Here is a 24,233-nt window from a genome sequence, read left to right on the forward strand (position 1 = left end):
CTCCACTGCCACAGCCACCGCCAGGGCAACCGCTGCAGCAGTCATGCCATTCACCATGCCCTATATCCCAGGGGCAACCTGGCTACTCCAGTACTCAGGGGAGTCACATACTCTAAATGACTTTAGAGAAAGACTGGATAGCCTCTTCCAGGTGTACCCCCCTCACAGAAGAGCAAAAAGTGAGCATCCTGGTGGCCCAATTAATCGGGGCAGCCCAAAGGGAGGTAAAGTCCTGGCCACCTGGGAGGAAGAGGACTGTCAGAGAAATACTAGCCTGGCTGAAAGACACATTTGATACCCGCACCTCAGCCGAAATAAAACTAAGATTTTATGGGTGCAAACAACGGGCACATGAGAGTATAAGAGACTATGCTCTAAACTTACAAGAGGCCCTGAGAGCCATTAAGCAGGCAGAGCCTGACAGCGTGGGAAATGAAGATAAGCTGTTGACTGAACAATTTATTGAGGGTCTACTGTGCAATGCCCATCGAACCCAGTTGCGGGCAATGGCCTTACAGGACCCTGACCTGGACTTTGCACAGTTCAAGGACAGAGCCATCCGGGTGCTCCGAGAACCGGTACCAGGTGGCGCTGTGACCCACAGGCGCCCTGCTATCACTTACCACCAGGAGACGGCGCCCTTGTCTGCAGGGCCTGTGGGAGCTGATGCGCAGGCTTTAAACAGTGACCCGGCTACAGACCTGCACCATCAGGTCCAAGAGCTGACTAAGAGCGTTGCCGCGCTAACCAGAACTGTGCAGTCTTTACAGGTCTCTTCTCCAGGAAAGATCCAGCTGGCATCCGGACCGGAGGACGTCCCGTGGCGCCGACTGAGGAGGACCCCACCGGCCAGAGGAAGACCCAGCGACAGATACAACGAGGACGGACGACCCATCTGCCGCCGCTGCAATCAACCCGGACATGTGGCAAGGTACTGTCATTTAAACGGGCACAACCTGGGGTAGAGGGCCAACCCCCAGGCATAAGACCATCAGGCCCATCAAACTGGCGTGATAAATACGTAGGGGGACGTCCAATCTTGCCTGTGGTACTGGATGGCATTCCTATGAGTGCCCTACTAGACACTGGGTCACAGGTGACCACCATCCCGTACGTGCTCTTTAAACAGTACTGGAATGACTCGGACATAACCCGCTACCCAGATGACGACCTGAGTATCATCGCCAGCAATGGTCAGCCCGTGCCGCAGGTGGGATTCAAAGAGGTGACCATTAAGATCGGTAAAGTCGAACTGGCGGCACAAGGACTGATAATAGTGGACATAGACCGTCATGAGAGTCACCCTAGAATAACCTTGGGAACTAATGTGATTGAAAATTGTCTTGCAGAGGTGATTCTCATTTTACAGCAGGTTGCCAAGAACGCCAGTTCCGGCCAGCAGCGTGTGCTCCAAAAAGAGATCCGGGCACTGATGAAGCGGCAACAGGTGGAATTATCTGGTGGTGAGATAGGTAGCGTGAGAATGTGTGACCCGTTCCCTATTGCCATGCCCCCAAAAAGTGAGATGATGATTTGGTGCCGGGCAGCTATTGGTCTAAGAGGTAGAGACTACCAAGCAATGGTAGAACCCGTCTACTCAGACAGTAGGCCCACCATTTTAACAGCACGGGGGGTGGTCGATGTACGCCATGGGAGGGTGCCCGTTCGCATCATAAATATCGGGGAGAGAGAAGTACACCTGCCCCGGTATGCCACGCTAGCCAAATTGTTCACCATCAACCAGAACTCTGTACAGGCCGTGGAACCCTTGCCTCCATCTCAACCAGAGGAAGGTAACGGCTCTAAGAAACCAATGGAGGACTGGTGTCAGCAACTGCATTTGGGTACTGACTCCACTCCCTCACACCAGAAACAGGGAGTCTATCGGGTGGTTCGAGAGTACGAGAGAGTGTTTAGTAAACACCCGCTAGACTTCAGGCGAGTAAAGGGGGTAGAACACCACATCCCCACGGGAGACCATCCTCCCATAAAGGAGAGATACCGACCCGTACCCCCGGCACACTACCAACACGCCAAGGGGATGCTTATAGACATGAAGGAGGCTGGGGTAATCAGGGACAGCTGTAGCCCCTGGGCAGCTCCACTAGTCTTAGTGAAAAAGAAAGACAACACCATGAGAATGTGTGTAGACTACAGGAAGGTCAACCGTATCACACACAAAGATGCGTACCCGTTACCAAGGATAGAAGAGTCCTTAGCTGCATTAAAATCTGCTAACTTCTTCTCTACTTTGGATCTCACTAGCGGGTACTGGCAGGTTCCTGTAGCAGAGGCGGACCGGGAGAAGACCGCATTCACCACCCCGATGGGTCTCAGCGAATTTAACTGTATGCCGTTCGGGCTCTGCAACGCACCAGGAACCTTCCAACGGTTGATGGAATGCTGTCTGGGACACCGGAATTTCGAGACGGTCCTGTTATACCTGGACGATGTCATCGTCTATTCCAAGACCTACGAGGACCACCTGAAACACCTGGCAGAAGTGTTTGAAGCTCTGGCAAACTACGGCCTAAAGGTGAAACCCTCCAAGTGTCACCTCCTGAAACCAAAGGTGCAGTACCTGGGACACGTGGTGAGTGCTGACGGAGTGGCTCCCGACCCTGATAAGATCACCGTAATTAAGGACTGGCCAAGACCCTCCAGCATAAAGGAAGTGCGGCATTTCCTCGGGTTGGTAGGCTACTACCGAAGACTCATTCCCGGTTTCACCAAAATGGCAGCCCCTATGCAGGACCTCCTGATAGGTCAATCTCGGAAAGCCAAAAACCAGAAGCCGCCCTTCAGGTGGGAAAAGCTGGAAGAGGAGTCCTTCTGCCAGCTGAAGATGGCCCTCACGGGGGATGAAATCCTGGCATATCCAGACTACAGCCAGCCCTTTATCCTCCACACGGACGCAAGCAACATCGGGCTAGGAGCCGTACTGTCCCAGATCCAGCAAGGGAAAGAATGGGTAATCGCTTACACCAGCCGAAAGCTACGGCCCACGGAGAGGAACCCTGAGAATTATAGCTCATTCAAGCTGGAGTTCCTGGCAGTAGTGTGGGCAGTGACCGAACGTTTCAAGCATTACCTTGCCTCCTCCAAATTCACCGTGTACACGGATAACAACCCGTTGACACACCTGGACACTGCAAGGCTCGGTGCCCTGGAACAGAGATGGATGGCCCGCCTGTCCAACTTTGAATTCACCATCAAATACCGGGCAGGACGATCAAATGCCAACGCGGATGCCCTGTCTAGAATGCCGAACTTACCGGACGTAGGGGAAGATCCAGAAGATCTGGAAGAAGTTGAGCTCCCTGCGTTCCACCGTCATGGGATTACCCTGTATTCCCACCGTGTGAAGGACAGGCGCTCCGTGACGTTCAATCCCTTGCCCCACTACAACTGGGCGGAGATGCAAGACAGTGATCCCGCAGTCAATTTGGTGAAGGAAATGCTGACCCAGGCCGATGCCCGTCTTGACCCAGATGCTCCGGAGGAGACCAATCAACTGTGGAAGGAGAAAAGTAAGCTGTTCCTCTACAGGGAGAAGCTGTGCCGGAGAATGGTTAACTCTCGAACGCATGAGTTGACCTGGCAGGTAGTGGTCCCAAGACGAGACGCGGCTATGGTTCTGGAGGCATACCACAACGGAGCAGGGCATTTCGGATGGAAGAAGCTGGAGTTCTTGTTGCGTGAACGGTTCTACTGGGTAGGCATGAGAGGAGCCATCGAGAGGTGGTGCAGAGACTGTGGCCCGTGCCACCTGAGAAGAAAGGACCGTGCCAGCCAGAAGACTCCCTTGCAGCCCATCATCACCAGACAGCCACTGGAACTGGTAGCCCTGGACCATGTGAAACTGGCTCCAAGCAGATCTGGGTATGTTTACGCCCTCACAATCGTAGATCATTACTCCCGGTTCCTGGTGGTGGTCCCGGTCAAGGACTTAACGGCTCAAACAGCAGCTAGAGTCTTCCAGCAGCACTTCTGCCGTCCACACGGGTACCCGGACCAAGTGTTGACAGACCAAGGACCAGCCTTCGAAGCGGAGGTCTTCCAGGAGTTCTGCAACCTGTATGGCTGCAAGAAGATAAGAACAACGCCCTATCACCCTCAAACCAATGGACTCTGCGAGAAGATGAACCAGGTGGTGATAGATCTGCTAAAAACATTGCCCCTGGAAGAACGCAGTCTGTGGCCTGAGAAACTGCCCGATCTGGTGGACCTGTATAACCACATCCCTGTAGGTTCCACCAACTGTACCCCGGCTTACCTAATGAGAGCAAGACCTGGTAAGCTGCCTATTGACCTGGATATGGGAGTCCTGACGCCTGAGGACACCTCGCCAGAGGCAGACTGGGATACAGAACGGCAGCAGCAGTATCGGAAAGTACAGGAGAGCGTCGAGCGAAGTCTGTCTCAAGCTAGAGAAAGGCAAGAGAAGGCTTATAACCAGTATGCTCCCGCTGTTCCCCTGGTACCTGGAGAGCAGGTCTTGAAGAGGAAGAGGCGGCTCCACAAGTTGGAAGACCAGTGGGAGAAGGACCCGTACACCGTACTGCCATCAAGCCATGAGAACCCAAAAATCTGCGTAATCAGTAAGGATGGAGGAGAAACCACAGCCATTGTCTCCAGAGACCACCTGAAGAAGTGTCCCGAGCAGCTGCAAAGCCCTGAAGAAGATCAAGAAAACCCTCAACCCGCAGAGGAAAGGGAAGAAATGATCGGTACTGTACTCGGAGACTTCCCCCGGTCTTGGACACAAGTAAACGGCACTGTCGTGGTGCCCGTCCTCACCTTTCTCCAGCCAGCCCCGCAAGTGCCTACAGAGGAACCGGTAGAGCTGGAAGAGCAGCCGGCCCAAGAGGCAGAAGAGTCCACACCAGCAGTACAGGAGGATCAACCCTCTGCTAGTAGTGAGCCTGCTGTGCCCCTAGTGAGCCAAAGAGTGCTCCGTGTGTGCACTGCTGATAATCTGACAGACTGCACCTCCCCACTGTAAATGCGGGAAAGAGAAAAAAAAATGGAGATCTTCATTATTCCTGCAGAGATCCATCCCCTGCCCCGCCCCCCGCCCCGCTGTACACACAAACTGCGTATTAACATTAATTTTCAGCATTACTGAGAAAAAATCCAGTTATGATTTTGGTGCACAAACAGTTATCGAACATAACCTCGAACAGCCGAATTTTTTTCAAATCGTTCGTGTTCGCCGAACGGCTCGAACACCGCCCAAAACAGCTCGAATTTGAGATTGGCGAACAGTTCGAGTCGAACACCGCTCATCTCTACTCATAACGAGTCGCTTTCTTGTTATAACATCATGACGTGGCTTGGTCGGTATGGAGAGGTGGTGGAGATGCCAAAGAAAAACCGCGACGAGTTTGGTATCTGGTCAGGGGCCTGGACGTTTATGGTAAAACTTAAGCATTCAGGTGGTACGGTTGCCCACATTCCATCATCTGCCTTCCTCAGTAGGGATTGTATCCTGGTCTTCTACCAGAGGCAATCGAAGCTCTGTCACAGGTGCGGCGACCCCACACACTGCAGTGAAAACTGCACCGCGCAGAAATGTGTGTTGTGTGGGGGTGTCGGCCATCTTGCTGCCTCTTGTGTGGAGATTAGGTGCCACCTGTGTGGTGAGTTAGGTCACCCATTCAGCCATTGTCCTCGCTCCTTTGCTAATGCAGTCGAGACCCCGGTGGGAGAAAGTCGTGAGGCCGATTCTGCTGGGGAGGGGACTAGCCGGGTGGGGGAGCTGAGGGGCCAGGGAAGAAAAGCAATAAAATGACGCCTGCCCAGCTGAGGCGTCTAGACAAGCACAGACAGGAGAGGGAGCGGGGCGAGCCCCAGACTACCGGGGCGGCCCCTGTCCTGGATGCCAGTCTTGCTGCTGAGGCCCCGAGGGATGATGAGTTGGATGAGGAGGTCAGAAGGATCCACAGGGAGGAAACCGCCTCTGCCTCAGAATCTTCCCATTATGAAAGTATGGATCAGGATAATAAGCGGTGGCTAGAGGACAAGTGTAAGCTCGGCACCAAAAAGAAGAGAAAGAAGGGAGATAAAACATCTTCTCCCGCTCTGACCAAGGTACCTAAGGAAGGTAAAACTGACTACACTCTGGTTGGTCTTTCTAACCGGTTCCAAGCCCTTGATAACATCTCTTTCTCTGAGGAGGAGGCCGAGGGTGAGGTTCCGGCTTCGGCGGTGCTTACAGGGGGTGCCGAGTCTCCTTCTCCTGGGAATGCAAGTTCCTTGGGGGAAGGGACTGGGCCAGAGTCCGGAGACGAGGACGAAAAAACAAGGAAAAATGTGGAATGGACACGTCTGTATCATTAAAGAGGGGGAAGGATTCCTCGTCTGAGGCAGAGAATAAGGGGATTGGGAAGAAGAAAACCATCTATTGTGGTACCCACTCAGTTGACACTGGCGTCCATTAATGTCGCCAGCATTAAGTCAAATATGGCTAGATTTGCGGCCTTTGATTTTCTCAGCCGGGTTGAAGCTGACATTTTCTTTTTGCAAGAGACCAGGCTGCCAAATATGGCAGAGGTGTTTAAAGCAAAGAGGGAGTGGAGACTCGGGCCCTCCTATTGGTCTCTTGCGACTGAGCCGTATAGCGGAGTGGCGGTCCTTTTTACCGCAACGGTAGAATGCCGACGGGTTATTGAGTTAGAAATGGGGAGGTGCCTGATATTAGATGTCCTCATGAAGGGTGAGGAGCTTCGGATCATTAACATCTATGGTCCCCAATCTAAGTGGGACCGGAAGAGTCTCTTTATGAGGATCAAGCCCTACCTTTTTACGAGTCGGCAGGTCGTTTTTGGAGGGGACTTCAACACTGTCACGAGGCCCCGGGATAGAGGAGGTTCCAGAGACAAGCTGACTTATGATAGCGTCGCCCTTAATAGTATAGCTAGTGAGGCTGGCCTGGTGGATGTCCACATCTGGCACACCCCAGGCCACGAGGGGTTCACCTATCATAGAGGTAACTGTAAGTCCAGGATAGACAGGTTTTATTTAAAGGAGGAAGCCGTCTCTTCAGCAGTATCTGTTGTTGAGGTGGAGTTCTCCGATCTCTGTTTGATTTTGTTTTCTCTGAATGTTACAGAGACCCCCCGGATGGGAAGAGGCTTTTGGAGGCTCAATTCGTCTCTCTTGGAAGAAGCAGAGATAAGACAGTCCTTTGAGGATTTTCTTCAGTGCCAGGTACCCTTACTGGATCTTTGTAGTAGTAAGTCAGAGTGGTGGGAGATGTTCAAGAATAGGGTGTCGAGATTCTTCCGCCAGCTCTCGAGCCTCAGGAGCCTGGACAGGAATCGCCTGTATCAGGGCCTGAGGAGGACACTCGAGCATCTTGTCTCAACTGGAGGTAGCCGCGAGGAGATCTCCAGAGTAAAATCTTTGCTAATGAGGTATCAGTATGATAGACACGCATCTTTGGTTTTTGAGAGGGATTATGGGAAGTACCGCTCATCCGACCTTTACAGAAACTGCAAGATGTCAGTGAATAGTAAAGTTGTTACAGGACTGGTTGACACTGCAGGGTCCCTGAAAAGATCCAGATCAGGGATCCTGAAGGTCGTCAGATCCTTCTACTCGCACCTCTTGGGGAAGAGGGATCTTGATTGGGATGAGATGTCGGCTTTTCTGGCTGAAGCCGTCCCCGAACCAGGGGTAGACCCCTCTCTTGGCGTTTTGACAGAGATGATCAGGGAAGAGGAAGTTAAGTTGGCGATTGAAGGGCTTGCCCTAAAGAAATCTCCCGGTCCAGATGGCTTAACATCTGAATTCTATAAGACCTTTAAGGACGCCTTGGTTCCCCTCTTGACTGAGGTATTCAATGAGTGTCTTTCCTCGGGCACTCTGCCAAAGTCAATGAGGAGGTCTGCCCTGATCATCTTGTCAAAGGGTAAGGACTCATCTTGCATTGAGAATTGGCATCCCATAGCGCTTCTCAATGCAGACAGGAAGGTTTTGGCAAAGGTGCTGTTTAATCGGCTGGTGAAATTTGTGCCCCGACTCCTTTCGGCAGCCCAGCATTGCTCTGTTCCGGGCCGCAGTACAATTAGTGCTGCACTCTGTGTCCGAGAGGCGGTGGAGCAGGGTAGGGCTGGTCACTGGAAGGGGTACATGCTGTCATTGGACCAGGCAAAAGCGTTTGATCGGGTTAATCATGAGTACCTCTTGTCTGATCTTCTCAGGTATGGCCTGCCGGGGGGGTTGTTGATTGGCTTAAGACCTTGTACGCTGGGGCAGAGAGTTTCCCGCTTGTGAACGGTTGGATTGGCAGCTCTTTTGAGGTTGGGTGTGGTGTTCGCCATGGTTGTCCCTTGAGCCCGCTGCTGTACGTGTTTGCGATTGACCCACTTCTTAGGAGGGTGGAGCGTGGACCGTTGACTGGGATCGGGATCGACCGGGCAGCACCGGAAGCCACTCTGAGAGTGGTGGCGTATGCCTATGACGTAACCGTTTTTGTTTCCTCTGATGGGGAGGCAGAATTGCTGATGTCAGAGGTAAATCGCTACTCGGAGGCATCCGGGTCCAAGATCAACCGGGATAAGTGTGAGAGTCTCTGGCTGGGAGGAGGAGATTCTGGTTTTGATCTCCCGGACACCCTTCCAGGACCCAAAGTCTCTGCAAAATTTCTTGGCATCGAATTTGGCCAGGGGGATTACCCCAAACAAAATTGGGACAGCAGGCAGGAGATCGCCACTCAGAAGGCGAACCAATGGAAGGGTTGGTCTTTGACCCTAAGGGAAAGGATAAACCTAATTAAAACCTACCTGCTCCCTTTGCTGATCTATCTGGGCAGTGTGTGAATCTTGCTGGAGCCTCTCTGGACTCGGGTCTACAGTTTGTTCTTCCAACTGTTATGGGGGAATAGACTGAACCTGGTCAACAGGGAGGTTACTTACCGTACAAGGTGACTAGGAGTTTTGGGTATGGTTAACCCTGTGGTATTCCTTGTGAATACCTTCATTAAGATCAATATTGCAAACCTCTGGAAAGAGAGGGCTCCTCCGTGGGTATTCTCCTGTAGGGGATGGTTTCAGCCTTTCATCCAGGAATGGGAGACAGGAGGGCAAGTGAAGGATCTACGCACACCGCTTGGACATCTCCCGGCTTACGCTACCGTGGTTCTGAAGGTAATTCGCCGGTGGGGTCTGGGAATGTGGGAGGTCAGGACTCTGCCAAGGAAGCTCCTTGACAAAAAGGTTCTGTTGACCCATTTTCAGACTCCTCTGGTGCTCAGGGATTGCCCAAGTTGGGATCTTGGGGTGGGTCTGCATCTTTTGAATTCTATCAGGATCCCCTCGAAGTTTTGGGACTTAGCTTGGTACTGCTTCCATGGGAAACTGTGTGTGAGAGACAATCTGAAGTGTAGGAGCTCTGAGGACAGGAACTGTCCTCGGGAGCATTGTGGTACCATGCTAGAAAGCATGGACCACTTCCTGCTTCGTTGTCTCTTTAACACAGAGGTGTACAACAGGGTGGGCGCCTCCATTGGCTGGCCCCGGTTGGTCGGTCTCTCTTATGCGGAATGAGCCTATGGAGCAGTCGGAAAACTGGGTGGTAGGGACCGCTGCACTTTATTTCTAGTTAGCACAGTGGTTAAGTATCACACGTGGAATGCACGGTGCTTAGTATCAACGCAACGGAAAATCCTCCCAGTGGACGATGTGTTTAGGACCATACTCGGTGACCTGGTGAAGGTGCGTTCTCTGGAGTATGAGATACTGGGCACACGAAGGACCGCTCTCCTCTGGAGGGGCTTTTCTTTTAGTGTGCCCTAGTCTGGTCATCTCCTCTCCTGGTGGTGGGCTGCTGCTGACACCATAGATTTTTGTTTTGTTTTGATCAGTAGACAGTGATGTAGGGCTGCAGGCACCGAACTTGGGCTTTGTTAGTTGTGGTTATTGTATTGTTTGTTTCTGTATATATTGTATATAAGCATACGGATTTGGGTGTAGGTGTTAGGTTGGGTGGTGGGAAAAGGGGGGAGGTGGGTTCATCTTGTGGGACTTTGGGACACTGGGATGTTTGGGTAAAAAACTGGCACTGCCTGATCTGGGCTATGGACGTTGGACATGGACTGAGGCATGAGACACAGGACCAGCTCTCAGGTCAGTGCCGGGGTTGGGACTGGTGGGCTTGAGTGTGGAGTGTTGAGTTTAGTCTTGTATATATTTGTATAGTTTAGTTTAAATTAAGTAAAAGAAGACAAAAAAATCATATATATATATTTTTGCCGGCTATTGTTTATTTTATTAATTGTTTGTGGTTATTATTTTGTTTGGTAACCGGACCAGGTATCAGAGGTGTAAATAGTTATTATTAGTTATTATTCTGTATATATGTATAATATGTGTGTGAGGGGAGAGGGAGCGGCTGGACCAGTTTCATTACTTTGTTTATTTTCTGGTTGATATTTTTGTTATGTTTCTGTTATTATTATTGTTATATTTTTCATTTTTATAATAAAAGATCTACAGGATGTAACTCAGGATCAGTAATGTAATGTATGTACACAGTGACTGCACCAGCAGAATAGTGAGTGCAGCTCTGGGGTATAATACAGGATGTAACTCAGGATCAGTAATGTAATGTTTGTACACAGTGACTGCACCAGCAGAATAGTGAGTGCAGCTCTGGAGTATAATACAGGAGGTAACTCAGGATCAGTAATGTAATGTATGTACACAGAGACTGCACCAGCAGAATAGTGAGTGCAGCTCTGGGGTATAATGCAGGAGGTAACTCAGGATCAGTAATGTAATGTATGTACACAATGACTGCACCAGCAGAATAGTGAGTGCAGCTCTGGAGTATAATACAGGATGTAACTCAGGATCAGTAATGTAATGTATGTACACAGTGACTGCACCAGCAGAATAGTGAGTGCAGCTCTGGAGTATAATACAGGATGTAACTCCGGATCAGTAATGTAATGTATGTACACAGTGACTCCACCAGCAGAATAGTGAGTACAGCTCTGGAGTATAATACAGGATGTAACTCAGGATCAGTAATGTAATGTATGTACATAGTGACTGCACCAGCAGAATAGTGAGTGCAGCTCTGGAGTATAATACAGGAGGTAACTCAGGATCAGTGATGTAATGTATGTACACTGTGACTGCACCAGCAGAATAGTGAGTGCAGCTCTGGAGTGTAATACAGGATGTAACTCAGGATCAGTAATGTAATGTATGTACACAGTGACTGCACCAGCAGAATAGTGAGTGCAGCTCTGGGGTATAATACAGGATGTAACTCAGGATCAGTGATGTAATGTATGTACACTGTGACTGCACCAGCAGAATAGTGAGTGCAGCTCTGGAGTGTAATACAGGATGTAACTCAGGATCAGTAATGTAATGTATGTACATAGTGACTGCACCAGCAGAATAGTGAGTGCAGCTCTGGGGTATAATACAGGATGTAACTCAGGATCAGTGATGTAATGTATGTACACTGTGACTGCACCAGCAGAATAGTGAGTGCAGCTCTGGAGTGTAATACAGGATGTAACTCAGGATCAGTAATGTAATGTTTGTACTCAGTGACTGCACCAGCAGAATAGTGAGTGCAGCTCTGGAGTATAATACAGGATGTAACTCACTATCAGTACAGGATTAGTAATGTATGTACAAAGTGACTGCACCAGCAGAATAGTGAGTGCAGCTCTGAAGTATAACTGATTCATACCTTGGACATCTGGATAATGGGCCATCAGCACCAGGCAGAACTTCAGTGTGGAAGCTGTGGTTTCCGTTCCTGCTGTTAAAAGTCCTGCAACCACCATGTGGAGACTGGTGTCACAGAAATCAGGATCAATCTCATGTTCAACCTGAGGGTGAGCAGAAGTGCGATTATTATACAGGACTTCTCTTTATTATGCTTTTGGGTTCAGAGGACTAACTGCGATCTGGGTAAACAGGCTCCTCTGCATGGTAGCTGGGGTAAGTAGGGGCATCTGTGCCTAAGCGTGTTAGACAGTGAGCAGAATAGTGAGTTCAGCTCTGGAATATCCTACAAGTAGTTAGTTTGATTGTACAGTGTCAGGTGTAAGGATCACTCTTCTCAGAATGAAAATCATTATAGAAAGGACAAGCAGAGAATGCAAAAAATGTATACTTTAAAGCCTGAACAACTGTGAATGCAGCACTGAAGTACATTGAATGACCACAGTATTAAATCCCAGAAGCACATTGGGCCTCCTTTACTATTTAGCACAGTATGAATTGGTGGCATAGATTACATCAGGCATTAAACATTTTCCTGATGGAATATTGGCTCAAGTGGACAGGATAATAGTAATAGTAATAATAATAATTTATATTTTTATGGCACCAGCACACTCGTCCGCACTTTACATTACAGAGGAGACTTATACAGACAATAAAGACTTCATAGATTAGCACATAATTCATCAGATAGAGGAGGAGTGAGGGTCCTGATCACAAGCTACAATCGATGAGGAAATAGGGGGCACATGAAAGGTGGATGGTAGTAAGAGCTTGTATTGAGCGGTCCGGCCGTCAGTATAATAAGGGATTCACATAACGCTGCATGAACCGGTCACCAGCCAGTGTGCAGTACAGTTACAGAGGGCTGTAAGTGCATGGGGGGTGTGAACAGAAGCTACGAGAGTCCTGATTTTGAAGAAAATGTTGTATGGGCAAAACGGGGACAATTAGATAAATGAGGTGAGGTGATAGGCCAGTCTAAAGAAATACATTTTTAGGTCACCCTTAAAAACTGTACGTATTGGGAACTAATTGAATTGTCCTGGGAAGTGCATTCCAAAGAATTGGTGCAGAACACGAGGAGTCTTGGAGACTAGAGTGGGAGGTTTGGATTTTTCAGGATGTTAGTCTTAGGTCATAAGAGGAACGGAGGGCACGGGTAAGGTGATAAACAGGTATGAGTGAGAAGTGCTGAAGCATAGAGAGCTGTGTGGGTGAGAGTGATGATTTTATATTGAACTCTATAGTGGATGGGTAACCAGTGTAATAACTGGCACAGGGTGGAGGCATCGGTGTAGTCGTTGAAGAGGAATATGATCCTGGCTGCTGCATTTAGGACAGATTGGAGAGGGGAGAGTTTAGTAAGCGGGAGACCGATTAGTAGAGAATTGCAATAGCCCAGACATGAATGAATAAGAGCTACAGTAAGAGTTTTTGCACGTAAAGTAAGAAAAGGTCAAATTCTAGGGTTTTTGAGGTGTAGGTGACATGAGCGAGCGAGTGATTGGATGTAGGGGGTGAAGGAAATATCTGAGTTAAATATGATCCCAAGACAGTGAGTATGCTGCTGGGGAGTAATAGTAGAACCACATATGGAAATGTCAATATCGGGCATAAGTAGAAAGATAGGGGCGCAATAGCGCTGTTATCCAACAACAACCAAGTGGGTAAAAAGAAAATGTGCTCACCTTAATGAGTTGTGAAATGCACAACTTATGTAAGAATTAGTGACGAAGGGCTGCAGACAGCACAGAATCCCTAGGGATCTTGTAGGTAGTCTGTAGTAGGATGAAGTAGGTGCTGGTAAAAAATCCGCGCTCCTCCGTAGTGAAGAAATATGACGAGAGATTGTATAATTAAACAATCTTGTAGTTTATTGTTAAAAGCTACGATTACTACGCGTTTCGTCCCGTCCACTTCCTCAGGTACACAGCTATGTACCTGAGGAAGTGGACGGGACGTCCACGAAACGCGTAGTAATCGTAGCTTTTAACAATAAACTACAAGATTGTTTAATTATACAATCTCTCGTCATATTTCTTCACTACGGAGGAGCGCGGATTTTTTACCAGCACCTACTTCATCCTACTACAGAATATCGGGCATAGGTAGGTGAGTGGAGGGAGGAAACATAAACATAAACGTAAATTGTTTGCACTTATTAAAGTGCCTCTTATTGATTTTATATACAAAGACCTCAGAACAAAAACCCGTTTGGCATGGCCGAAGATGTGGTCCAACCACTGGATCATCTATGCCCTGCAGCCACGCCCAGGGCCTACGTTGAGGGTTTTCGGACGGGTCCCTCATGTTTATCAGAATTGCACCTTCTTCAGTGGAATGGACACCAGGTTACAGATCGCGCTGTAGCCTGCTAAAAATGTTTTATATGTGTGGAGAAAAATGTTCTTTAAAAAGTTTTATAATGTTTTATAAGCTAATAAGTGACCTGTAACGTTTAAGTAATGCGCCTCCCATAAAGAGAAGAAAAAGTTTGTTTATGATCTTATATGCGAATGCATTCTAAAAAAATTGTATGTCTAAAACCTTGTTTTACTCTGTTCCAGCCCAGGGACGTGCTGTGTTTTACCATGGGGGTATGTGTCACCCCTGCGGGTTCAGTCGCCACAGAGGTACTGCATCTCACTCAGAGGTGTGGTATCTCACTCTCAGGTAAGGAAGGAGTACTGCCCGGGACCCTAACACCTGCATCCAACACTACACTACTCCTGGATGGGCAACATGCACTGCTCCTCTGCTGAGCCCTGTCCCTGGCTGGAGTGGGGGGAACCAAAGTTGGGGGAACCATGTAGTGTGTGTGGGTGGAGGAAGAGTTCAGGGGAGCTCAGTAAGAAGTGATATAAAAAGGGATGGAACCGTCTAGAAGGGTTCCAGTCAGAGGAAGAGTTGGGAGCAGGAGCTCTGCAGGAGCTCTGCTCAGGGAAGCTCGGGCCTGAGTGAGGAGGCCCAGGAGAAGGAGAGGAGGAAGGAACGGGAGCAGAGAGAAGGCTCCAGGAGTGAAGAAAGGATCTCAGGGGTATGGGCAGTGCTGGAGGCCACCCGTACGCCCAAATATACCAGGCGGTGGAGGGATCGGGTCGCAGAGGGGACCGGCCCCTAACTAGTGAGAATTGCAACGTTCAACTAGGTAACCGGAGGGTGCAGCATTTCAGGTGCTGCAGCCACAAGCCACATCTTTCTCACCGAGAAGGTGGCCATAGAAGACCCAGGGGACAGAGAAGACGTCGCCCGACAAGGTCCGCGGTCACTAGATTGGGACACTGGGTGCGAGGTGCAGGAAGACGGCCAGAAAGAACACACAGAAGGGGGTCCCGTTACGTACTCCGGAGTTACCTGAGGTTTGGCTGAACCCCTACCTGAGTAAGCACAGGATGACATGGGAAGTTATGATCTGCAGTTGTAACCAGGAGCAAAGTGAGAACTGTGAGTAAATCCGGAAGACTGCACCCCACTGTCTCTGTGAATTATTACGGCTGCGCCATCATCGCCTGCACTACACTGCACCACAACCGCACAGCAACATCTATAATATCACCATTTCCTGCCCTGGAGCTAAGCTCTGCCTGTGGAGAGCTGAACCAACTCTGCTGCACTAGCATCAGCTCCAGAGGACCTGCTCCGCAGCGGCGGCTATCTTTAGCCGTCACAAACTGTATATAAGAACTTTAATTGCCCTGTAAATATCCCCTTGTATTGACCCCCCTGGGTCACAGACCGGGTCACCGCTACTGTGACATCTCCCCTAGCAACGACAGGCCCGGCACCAAGTACCCCACGGCCAAGGGGGCGCGTAAGAAGACTAAGTCCATCTAGTTCAACCCATAGCCTAACATTTTGATCCAGAGGAAGGCAAAAAAAAACATGTGGCAAACACTAAGCTCCACATTGGTAAAAAAATTTCCTTCCTGACTCCACATATGGCAATCAGACTAGTTCCCTGGATCAACGACCTATCAAGGAATCTAGTATATATAACCTGTAATATTATACTTTTCCAGAAAGGCATCCAGGCTAGTGATGAGCGAGCATGCTCGCCACTGCTCGGTACTCGCCCGAGCATCTCAGTACTCGAGATGCTCGGAGCTCGCCGAGTACTTGCGCGATGCTCGGGCGGGAGCTCGGGTCCCCGTCCTGCATGTTTGGCACTACTTAGAGCACCAATCATGCAGGGATTGTCTGCCACTCACTGTAATGTCACAGCCATGGTGGTTGTGGCATTACAGTGATTGCAAAAATCGATGGGAACAGTGCTCACAGTGAAACATGAAAAGCTGGCAATTCATCAGCGGCATACATCGGTGCCCGACAATTTAGAACAGAAAGAATAGAGCATCACACATAGATTAGATAGATAGAAACATGTCAGTCACATATATAATAAGTACAGTGACAGTGTTGGTTACTGAACTTGTTATTTAGTGTTAAAATAAGGGATTTATAAAAAAAAAATAATAGTGTTTTCATGCTCTTTAAAAAAGCCGGCTGGCAATTCATCAGCGGCATACATCGGTACCCGACAATTTAGAATAGAAAGAATAGAGCATCACACATAGATTAGATAGATAGAAACATGTCAGTCACATATATAATAAGTAGAGTGACAGTGTTGGTTACTGTACTTGTCATTTAGTGTTAAAATAAAGGATTTATTAAAAAAAAAATTGGCGTAGTGTTCCCCTTAATTTTATTCTCTAGCGGAGGTTAAGCAGACGGCTGGGGCAGATGTTTGAAGCCTGGGAAGGGGGTAATACCAACGGAGCTTCCCAGGCTACTAATATTGGCCCCCTCCCAGGCTAGAAACACCAGTCATCAGCCGCCCCAGAAATGGCGCATCCATAGGTTGCGCCAATTCTGGCACTTAGCCTCGCTCTTCCCACTGCCCTGTAGCGGTGGCAGTGGGGTAATAGGGTAGGGCTTGATGTCAGTTTATAATGCCAGCTGACATCAAGCCCAGGTTAGTAATGGAGAGGCGTCTATAAGACACCCCCATTACTAACCCCATAGTCAAAGTTAAAAAAAGCACAAATACCCAGAATAAAGTCCTTTAATTGAAATAAACACACGATTCTTTAATGTTCTAAATTAAACCATACTTACCATCACGCCCATTCCAACTGAAGCCAACGATCTCCTGCAATAAAAGTAAAATAATAAAGCAACCTCATCCTTACCTCTCCATGGTTCCCAGGACGGCTCCAGCTCTGCTACATTGACATGACAGGCTGGATCGCAGCAGAAAGTTGCCATCCAGCTTTCCATGCCGCAGAGACACTGAGAAGCGCAGGCATGCTTGCGCTCCTCAGTGTCTGGCTGTGACGGCATCCAGATGAGCCGAGTTCATGTCCAATGAACTCAGCTCACCTCATGCACGTCACTGACAGCGTGGGAAAATTCTCCTGCACTTGCAGTGAGCGTGAGAGAATTCTCCTGCTCAAGCGCTGAGCGCAGGAGAATTCTCCCACGCTGTCAGTGACGTGCATGAGGTGAACTGAGTTCATTGGACATGAACTCAGCTCATCTGGATGCCGTCACAGCCAGACACTGAGGAGCGCAAGCATGCCTGCGCTTCTCAGTGTCTGCGGCATAGCAAGCTGGATGGCAGCTTTCTGCTGCGCTCCAGCCTGTCATGTGAATGTAGCAGAGCTGGAGCCGTCCTGGGAATCATGGAAAGGTAAGGATGAGGTTGGCTAATTATTATATTTTTATTGCAGGAGATCGTTGGCTTCAGCTGGAATGGGCGTGATGGTAAGTATGGTTTAATTTAGAACATTAAAGAATTGTGTGTTTATTTCAATTAAAGGACTTTATTCTGGGTGTTTGTGTTTTTTTTTAAACTTTTACTATGGGGTTAGTAAACGCCTCTCCATTACTAACCTGGGCTTGATGTCAGCTGGCATTATAAGCTGACATCAACCCCAGCCCTATCACCCCACTGCCACCGCTACAGGGCAGTGGGAAGAGCGAGGCTAAGTGCCAGAATGGGAGCATCCTACGGATGCGCCATTTCTTGGGCGGCTGACGGCTGGTGTTTCTAGCTTGGGAGGGGGCCAATATTCATGGCACCCTTCCTGGGCTATTAATATCAGCCCCCAGCTGTCTGCCTAGCCTTTGCTAGCTATTAAAATAGGGGGGACCCCACGTCATTTTTTTGGGGGGTCCCCCATTTTAATAGCTGGTAAAGGCTAGGTATTCAGCTGGGGGCTGATATTAGTAGCCTGGAAAGCTCCGTGGGTATTAGCCCCTTCCCAGGCTTCAAACATCTGCCCCAGCAGTCTGCTTAACCTCGGCTAGAGACTAAAATTACGGGGAACCCCACGCCAATTTTTATGTTAATAAATCCTTTATTTTAACACTAAATGACAAGCACAGTAATCAACACTGTCACTCTACTTCTTATATATGTGACTGACATGTTTCTATCTATCTAATCTATGTGTGATGCCCTATTCTTTCTGTTCTAAATTGTCGGGTACCGGTGTATGCCGCTGATGAATTGCCGGACGGCTTTTTTAAAGACACGGGTGCATGAAAATCGGAGGGCACTAGTGTGTTCCAAGTGCTCTGCTATGTTTTTCATGCACCTTCCTATATACCCTGCCTGCCTGTCTACCTATATATTCTGCCTGCCTGACGTTTAATTGAGCACCGTTCCCATCGATTTGGGCAATTTTTGACCTTCTGCAGACCGCCAGGGGGGACCACCAGAAAAATGCTCGAGTTTCCCATAGACTTTCATTGGGCTCGTTGCTCGGGTCAAGCACCCGAGTATTCCAATGTGCTCGACCCGAGCTTCCAGCACCCGAGCATTTTAGTGCTCGCTCATCACTAATCCAGGCCCTTCTTAAATGTTAGTAGTGAATCACTCATTACAACATCATGCGGCAGAGAGCTCCATAGTCTCACTGCTCTTACAGTAAAGAATCCGCGTCTGTGATTATGATTAAACCTTCATTCCTCCAGACGTACAAGATGCCCCCTTGTCCCCGTCTCAGTCCTCAGAGTAAAAAGATCAGTAGAAAGGTCTTTATACTGTCCCCTCATATACTTGTACATAGTAATAAGATCGCCCCTAAGCTTTCGTTTTTCCACAGTAAATAACCACAAGTGTAATAACCTGTCTTGGTATTGCAGACTCCCCAGTCCTCTAATAACCTTGGTCGCTCTTCTCTGCACCCTCTCTAGTTCAGCTATGTCTTTCTTATACACCGGAGACCAGAACTGTACACAGTATTCTAAGTGTGGTCGCACTAGTGACTTGTATAGAGGTAAAATTATGTTCTCCTCATGAGCATCTATCCCTCTTTTAATGCATCCCATTATTTTATTTGCCTTTGTAGCAGCTGCCTGACACTGGCCACCAAACGTGAGCTTGTCGTCCACCAATACACCCAGGTCTTTTTCAGTGACAGTTTTTGCCCAGTGTTTTACAATTAAGCATATAATTATACATTTTAGTTCCTCTGCCAAAGTGCATTACCTTACATTTATCCCCATTAAAGCTCATTTGCCATTTATCAGCCCAAGCTTCTAGTTTACATAGATCCTCCTGTAATATAAAATTGTCCTCCTCTGGATTGATTACCCTGCAGAGTTTAGTGTCATCTGCAAATATTGAAATATTACTCTGTATGCCCCCTACAAGGTCATTAATAAAAATGTCAAAAAGAAGGGGGCCCAATACTGACCCCTGTGGTACCCCACTGTTAACTGAGACCCAGTCTGAGTGTGTTCCATTAATAACCACCCTTTGTTTCCTATAACTGAGCCAATTCTTAACCCACTTACATATATTTTCCCCTATCCCCATTGTTCTCATGTGATGTATCAGCCTTTTGTGTGAAACCGTATCAAAGGCTTTTGAAAAGTCCATATACACAACATCCACTGCATTTCCTTGGTCCAGTCCGGAACTTGCCTCCTCATAAAAGCTGATCGGATTAGTTTCACAGGAACGGTCCCTCGTAAACCCATGTTGATATTGGGTCATGAGGTTCTTCTTCTTCAGATACTCTAGTATAGCATCTCTTAGGAAACCCTCCAGGATTTTACTCACAGTAGAGGTTAAGCTTACTGGCCTAGAATTTCCAAGTTCGATTTTTATCCCCTTTTTGAATATTGGCACCACATTTGCTATACGCCAGTCCTGTGGTACAGACCCTGTTATTATGGAATCTTTAAAGATTAAAAATAATGGTCTATCTATGACGTTACTTAATTCTTGCAGTACTCGCGGGTGTATCCCATCCGGGCCCGGGGATCTGTCACCTTTAGTGATTTTTAGACGCCGCCGTACTTCCTGCTGGGTGAAGCAAGTGAAATTTAATGGAGAATTTTTGTTATCACTGATCATGTTTTCTGTCATGTGATTTTCTTGTGTCAATACTGTTAAAAAAAAATCATTTAGCATATTGGCTTTTTCCTCATCCTCATCCACCTTTTCACCCAGACTATTTTTAAGGGGGCCAACACTATCATTTTTTAGTTTTTTACTATTTATGTAGTTAAAGAATATTTTGGAATTTTTTTTTACTTTCTCTGGCAATGAGTCTCTCTGTCTCAATCTTTGCTGCCTTGATTTGTTTTTTACAGAATTTATGTAATTTTCTGTATTTATTTAATGCCTCATCACTACCTACTTGCTTTAGTTCTATAAATGCTTTCTTTTTGTCACTTATTGCGCCCCTTACAGCTCTATTTAGCCATAGTGGTTTCCTCCTATTTCTAGCATGTTTATTCCCATATGGTATATATTGTGCACAGGTCCTATTCAGGATGCTAATAAATGTCTCCCATTTGCTTTGTGTAGCTTTATGTCTCAGGATATCGTCCCAGTTTATTGCACTAAGATCATCTCTCAACCATTGGAAATTTGCCTTCCTGAAGTTTAGTGTCCTTGTAACCCCTCTACTACACATCTTATTAAAGGATACATGAAAACGTATTATTTTGTGATCACTATTACTCAAGTGACCCCCTACTCGTATATTTGATATGCGGTCTGGCCTGTTGGTTAATATTAGGTCTAGCAGTGCCCCCCTTCTTGTTGGGTCCTGAAATAGTTGAGAAAGGTTATTGTCTCTCATAGTTGTCAAAAACCTATTACCTTTGCTTAAACTACAGGTTTCTGTTCCCCAATGTATTTCAGGGTAGTTAAAGTCCCCCATAATAATGACTTCTCCTTGAGTCGCTGCTTCATCTATTTGCTTTATGAGGATATTCTCCGCTGCTTCCATTATTCTTGGAGACTTATAACAAACCCCTATCAGTAATTTATCAGTAATGACTCTGGCTGCAGCATTAAGGATGGACTTGAAAGGGGAGAGTTGAGTGAGGAGGAGGCCAATTAATAGAGAGTTACAGTAGTCAAGGCGGGAGTGGATCAGGGCAACATTGAGGGTTTTTGTTGTTTCCAAGGTGAGAAAGGGGCGGATTCTAGAGATGTTCTTCAGGTGCAAGCGACAAGAGCGGGCAAGAGATTGTATATGGAAAGTGAAGGAAAGATTGGTGTCGAACACAACGCCCAGACAATGAGCCTGCTGGATAGGTGTTATTGTGGTGCCACACACTGAGAGGGAGATGTCAGATTTAGGGAGGTGAGTAGACGGCGGGAGCAGAAGAAGTTCAGTTTTGGAAAGGTTGAGTTTCAGATAGAGAGTAGACATGATGTTAGAAACTGCGGCCAGACATTCACTGGTGTTCTATAGTACAGTGGGGGTGAGGTCAGTGGATGAGGTGTATAGTTATGTGTCATCAGCATAAAGATAGTACTGAAAGACAAATTTACTAATGGTCTGTCCAATTGGGGCCGTGTTGAGAGAGAAGAGAAGAGGGGCAAGGACTAAACCCTGAGGAACCCCAATAATGAGAGGAAGAGGGGAAGAAGTGGAGCCCGCGAACAATACACTGAAAGAGCGATCAGATAGGTAGGAGGAGAACCAAGAGAGAGCAGTGTCCATTATGCCAATTGAGTGGAGCATAGAGAGTAGGAGGTGGTGGTCAACGGTGTCGAAAGCTGCAGAAAGGTCAAGAAGAATGAGAAGAGAGTAGTCACCATTACGTTTTGCTGTCAGAAGGTCATTGGTTACTTTGATATTACATTGACAAGTATTTTTGTACTCGCTTCGCTATATTTGGATGTCCTGCCCTGCAGTTTTGGCGCCTCCTTTGCAGCCACTAAACATGCTGGGCTTCGTAACCAATCACAGTAATGCTACAGACATCTTGGTTGTGGCACTACTGTGATTGGTTGGCCACCCAGCGTCATAGGGTCTATTTAAGTCCAAAATGTGGCCATTTTGTGCACATTGCATCCAGGGCCTGCGTTCTATGAGCATAGTGAGAGATCGCTGAGCTGCTAGGGAGAGATCGCTGAGCTGCTAGGGAGAGATCGCTGAGCTGCTAGGGAGAGATCGCTGAGCTGCTAGGGAGAGATCGCTTAGCTGCTAGGGAGAGATTGCTCAGCTGCTAGGGAGAGATCGCTCAGCTGCTAGGGAAAGATCGCTGAGCTGCTAGGGAGAGATCACTGAGCTGCTAGGGAGAGTGTTTAGGCCTCTAGATAAAACAAAAGCCCTTTTAAGGGCTACCTGCAGTGTGCACTAGTTCAGTGTTTAAAGGAGCCGCTCACTAGCTCCATGATAGCACCAAAAAATAGCTATTTTCAGAGCTACAGACTAGTGTTGAGCCACCCCCATAGTGTTCGAGTTCGGTTCGGTTCGTCGAACACCCTTGTGTTCGCCGAACTGTTCGTCAAACTGTTCGTCGAACACCTTCGAACACCGTTAAAACCAATGGCAGGCAAACAAAAACACATAGAAACACATAGAAAACACCTTCAAAGGTGTCCAAAAGCTGACAAACTGCTCAGAAGACATAACTAACACATGGAAAAGTGACAAGTACATATAGTCATGCGAAAAGAAAAGAGGTGGAGGAGTAAAGGAGGGGGAGACACAGATATAGGCATGTCATGCCCTTCTAAAATCCAAAAAGTGAGAAGCCGACACGGCCAGTCCGTTCCGGCCCGTGCCACCTCCGTGTCGCCGGGTTTGTGCCAGAGCCGCGGTGGACCCTGACGGCCAGCCGCCCTCTCCCAATACTGGTGCCTGTCCACTGGTGGGTCGAGCCCCCCCGCGGTGGGGGGGGGGGAGTAACATCTGCAGAAGAAAGACCATCTTCCAGCCAAACCAACATGTCGACTTCTTTTCGTGGACAATGTGATACGATCCCTTTGTTACGGACATGCCCATCGCTACAAATTCCAGATGAGGCACAAAAACAGCAGGTGCTTCAGCGGATATCAAGTGCTCCTTCAAGTGGGCTCTCCTCCACCTCAATTTCAACATAACAAATACTCCAGTCCTCAGAGGTGTCACCCCAATCGCACTTGCTTCCTCACAGATCCCAAGTCTCCAGCTGCCCGTCTGAGTATGGGGTAACACAGATGGTTGAGTCTGCAGAGCTGTTTACTCATACTATAGCCTGGGAAACGGAGGTCTGCTCCAGAGCTTCTGTTAATCCAGACGACGAAATGATCTGCACTGATGCCCAGAATCTTTATAAGTCGGATCCAGGACCAGATGAAGAAGGTTCTGAGCATAAAGTAGACCCTCGTTCCCAAACTGTAACTCCTGTTGGTGGAGACAATGATGAAGACGATGATGAGACTCAAATACCTGATTGGAGCGACAACTTGACTTTTCGGTCACTTACTGTCAACCGACAGTCAGCCAGTCGATGAGGTCACCCGGGCCTTTGCCTGGCCTTAGGGATGTCGCGGTGGTCGGCTCCCTGGCCCGTACCCTGGGGTCACTCTTTAAAAGGGTGGATAATTGTTAATTTTATAAGAGTTCGTGACGCCACCTGTGGTATCTGGTGAGAAGCACCAGCGCTGCAGCAGTCCACTGAGGCCCGTGATAAGGCAGCACGATGGTTTAGCTCCCCACAGGTGGAGCTAGGTCTCAGGGCAGCGTATGCAGGGGGAATGCAGGACAGGCGAGACCCAGCTGGGTCAGAGCAAGAACGGAAACGGACACGGTAGTCACTTCAGTACCTTTTACTGGAGGAAATTCAGGCACATCCCGGAGCACTGTAGGGTGAAGGGTGCATATCAGGATCCTCCCCAATGAGCGGGTGTAGGGCCTCCTGTTTCTTGCCTCTGTGTAGTAAGTTTCTGACCTGCCTGGAGCTAGGCCTAACTTTGTCTCTGTCCTGCGCTGGTTGACCTTGTGGTAGGGCCTTCTCTTGGAGTTCACGCTCCCAGTATGCGGGGCCTAAGCGTCTCCTGGCTCTGTTACGTATCAGCACCTTAATGATCCTGGGACTTGTAGTTCTCCAGGGATTCCGGTTATGCCTCACTGGGTCATAGAGATCCCGGTAAGCTCGGATCCGGTGTCCGGTAAATGCTTCGGGGTGATCTGGTTAAGCTCCTCTGCCCCTTATGTACTAACTCGCCACTCA

At 48.3% G+C, this 24,233-nt stretch overlaps 1 protein-coding gene across 2 annotated transcripts in view; it reads right to left on the reverse strand.

Annotated features, from left to right (window-relative positions):
• The window catches only part of LOC141266087 (cytochrome P450 2C20-like), a 451,920-nt gene that overhangs the window by 166,446 nt on the left and 261,241 nt on the right, over nucleotides 1-24,233 (reverse strand). For both annotated transcript variants that reach the window (XM_073679995.1, XM_073679993.1), the window contains exon 7: nucleotides 11,716-11,857. In XM_073679995.1, coding sequence (XP_073536096.1) covers nucleotides 11,716-11,857 — 142 coding nt within the window. The remainder of the gene's footprint in view (nucleotides 1-11,715; nucleotides 11,858-24,233) is intronic.

This window comes from Phyllobates terribilis, unplaced genomic scaffold, assembly GCF_046119375.1.
Source record: "Phyllobates terribilis strain yellow unplaced genomic scaffold, ASM4611937v1 Scaffold_4__5_contigs__length_816908805, whole genome shotgun sequence".
NCBI lineage: Eukaryota > Metazoa > Chordata > Amphibia > Anura > Dendrobatidae > Phyllobates > Phyllobates terribilis.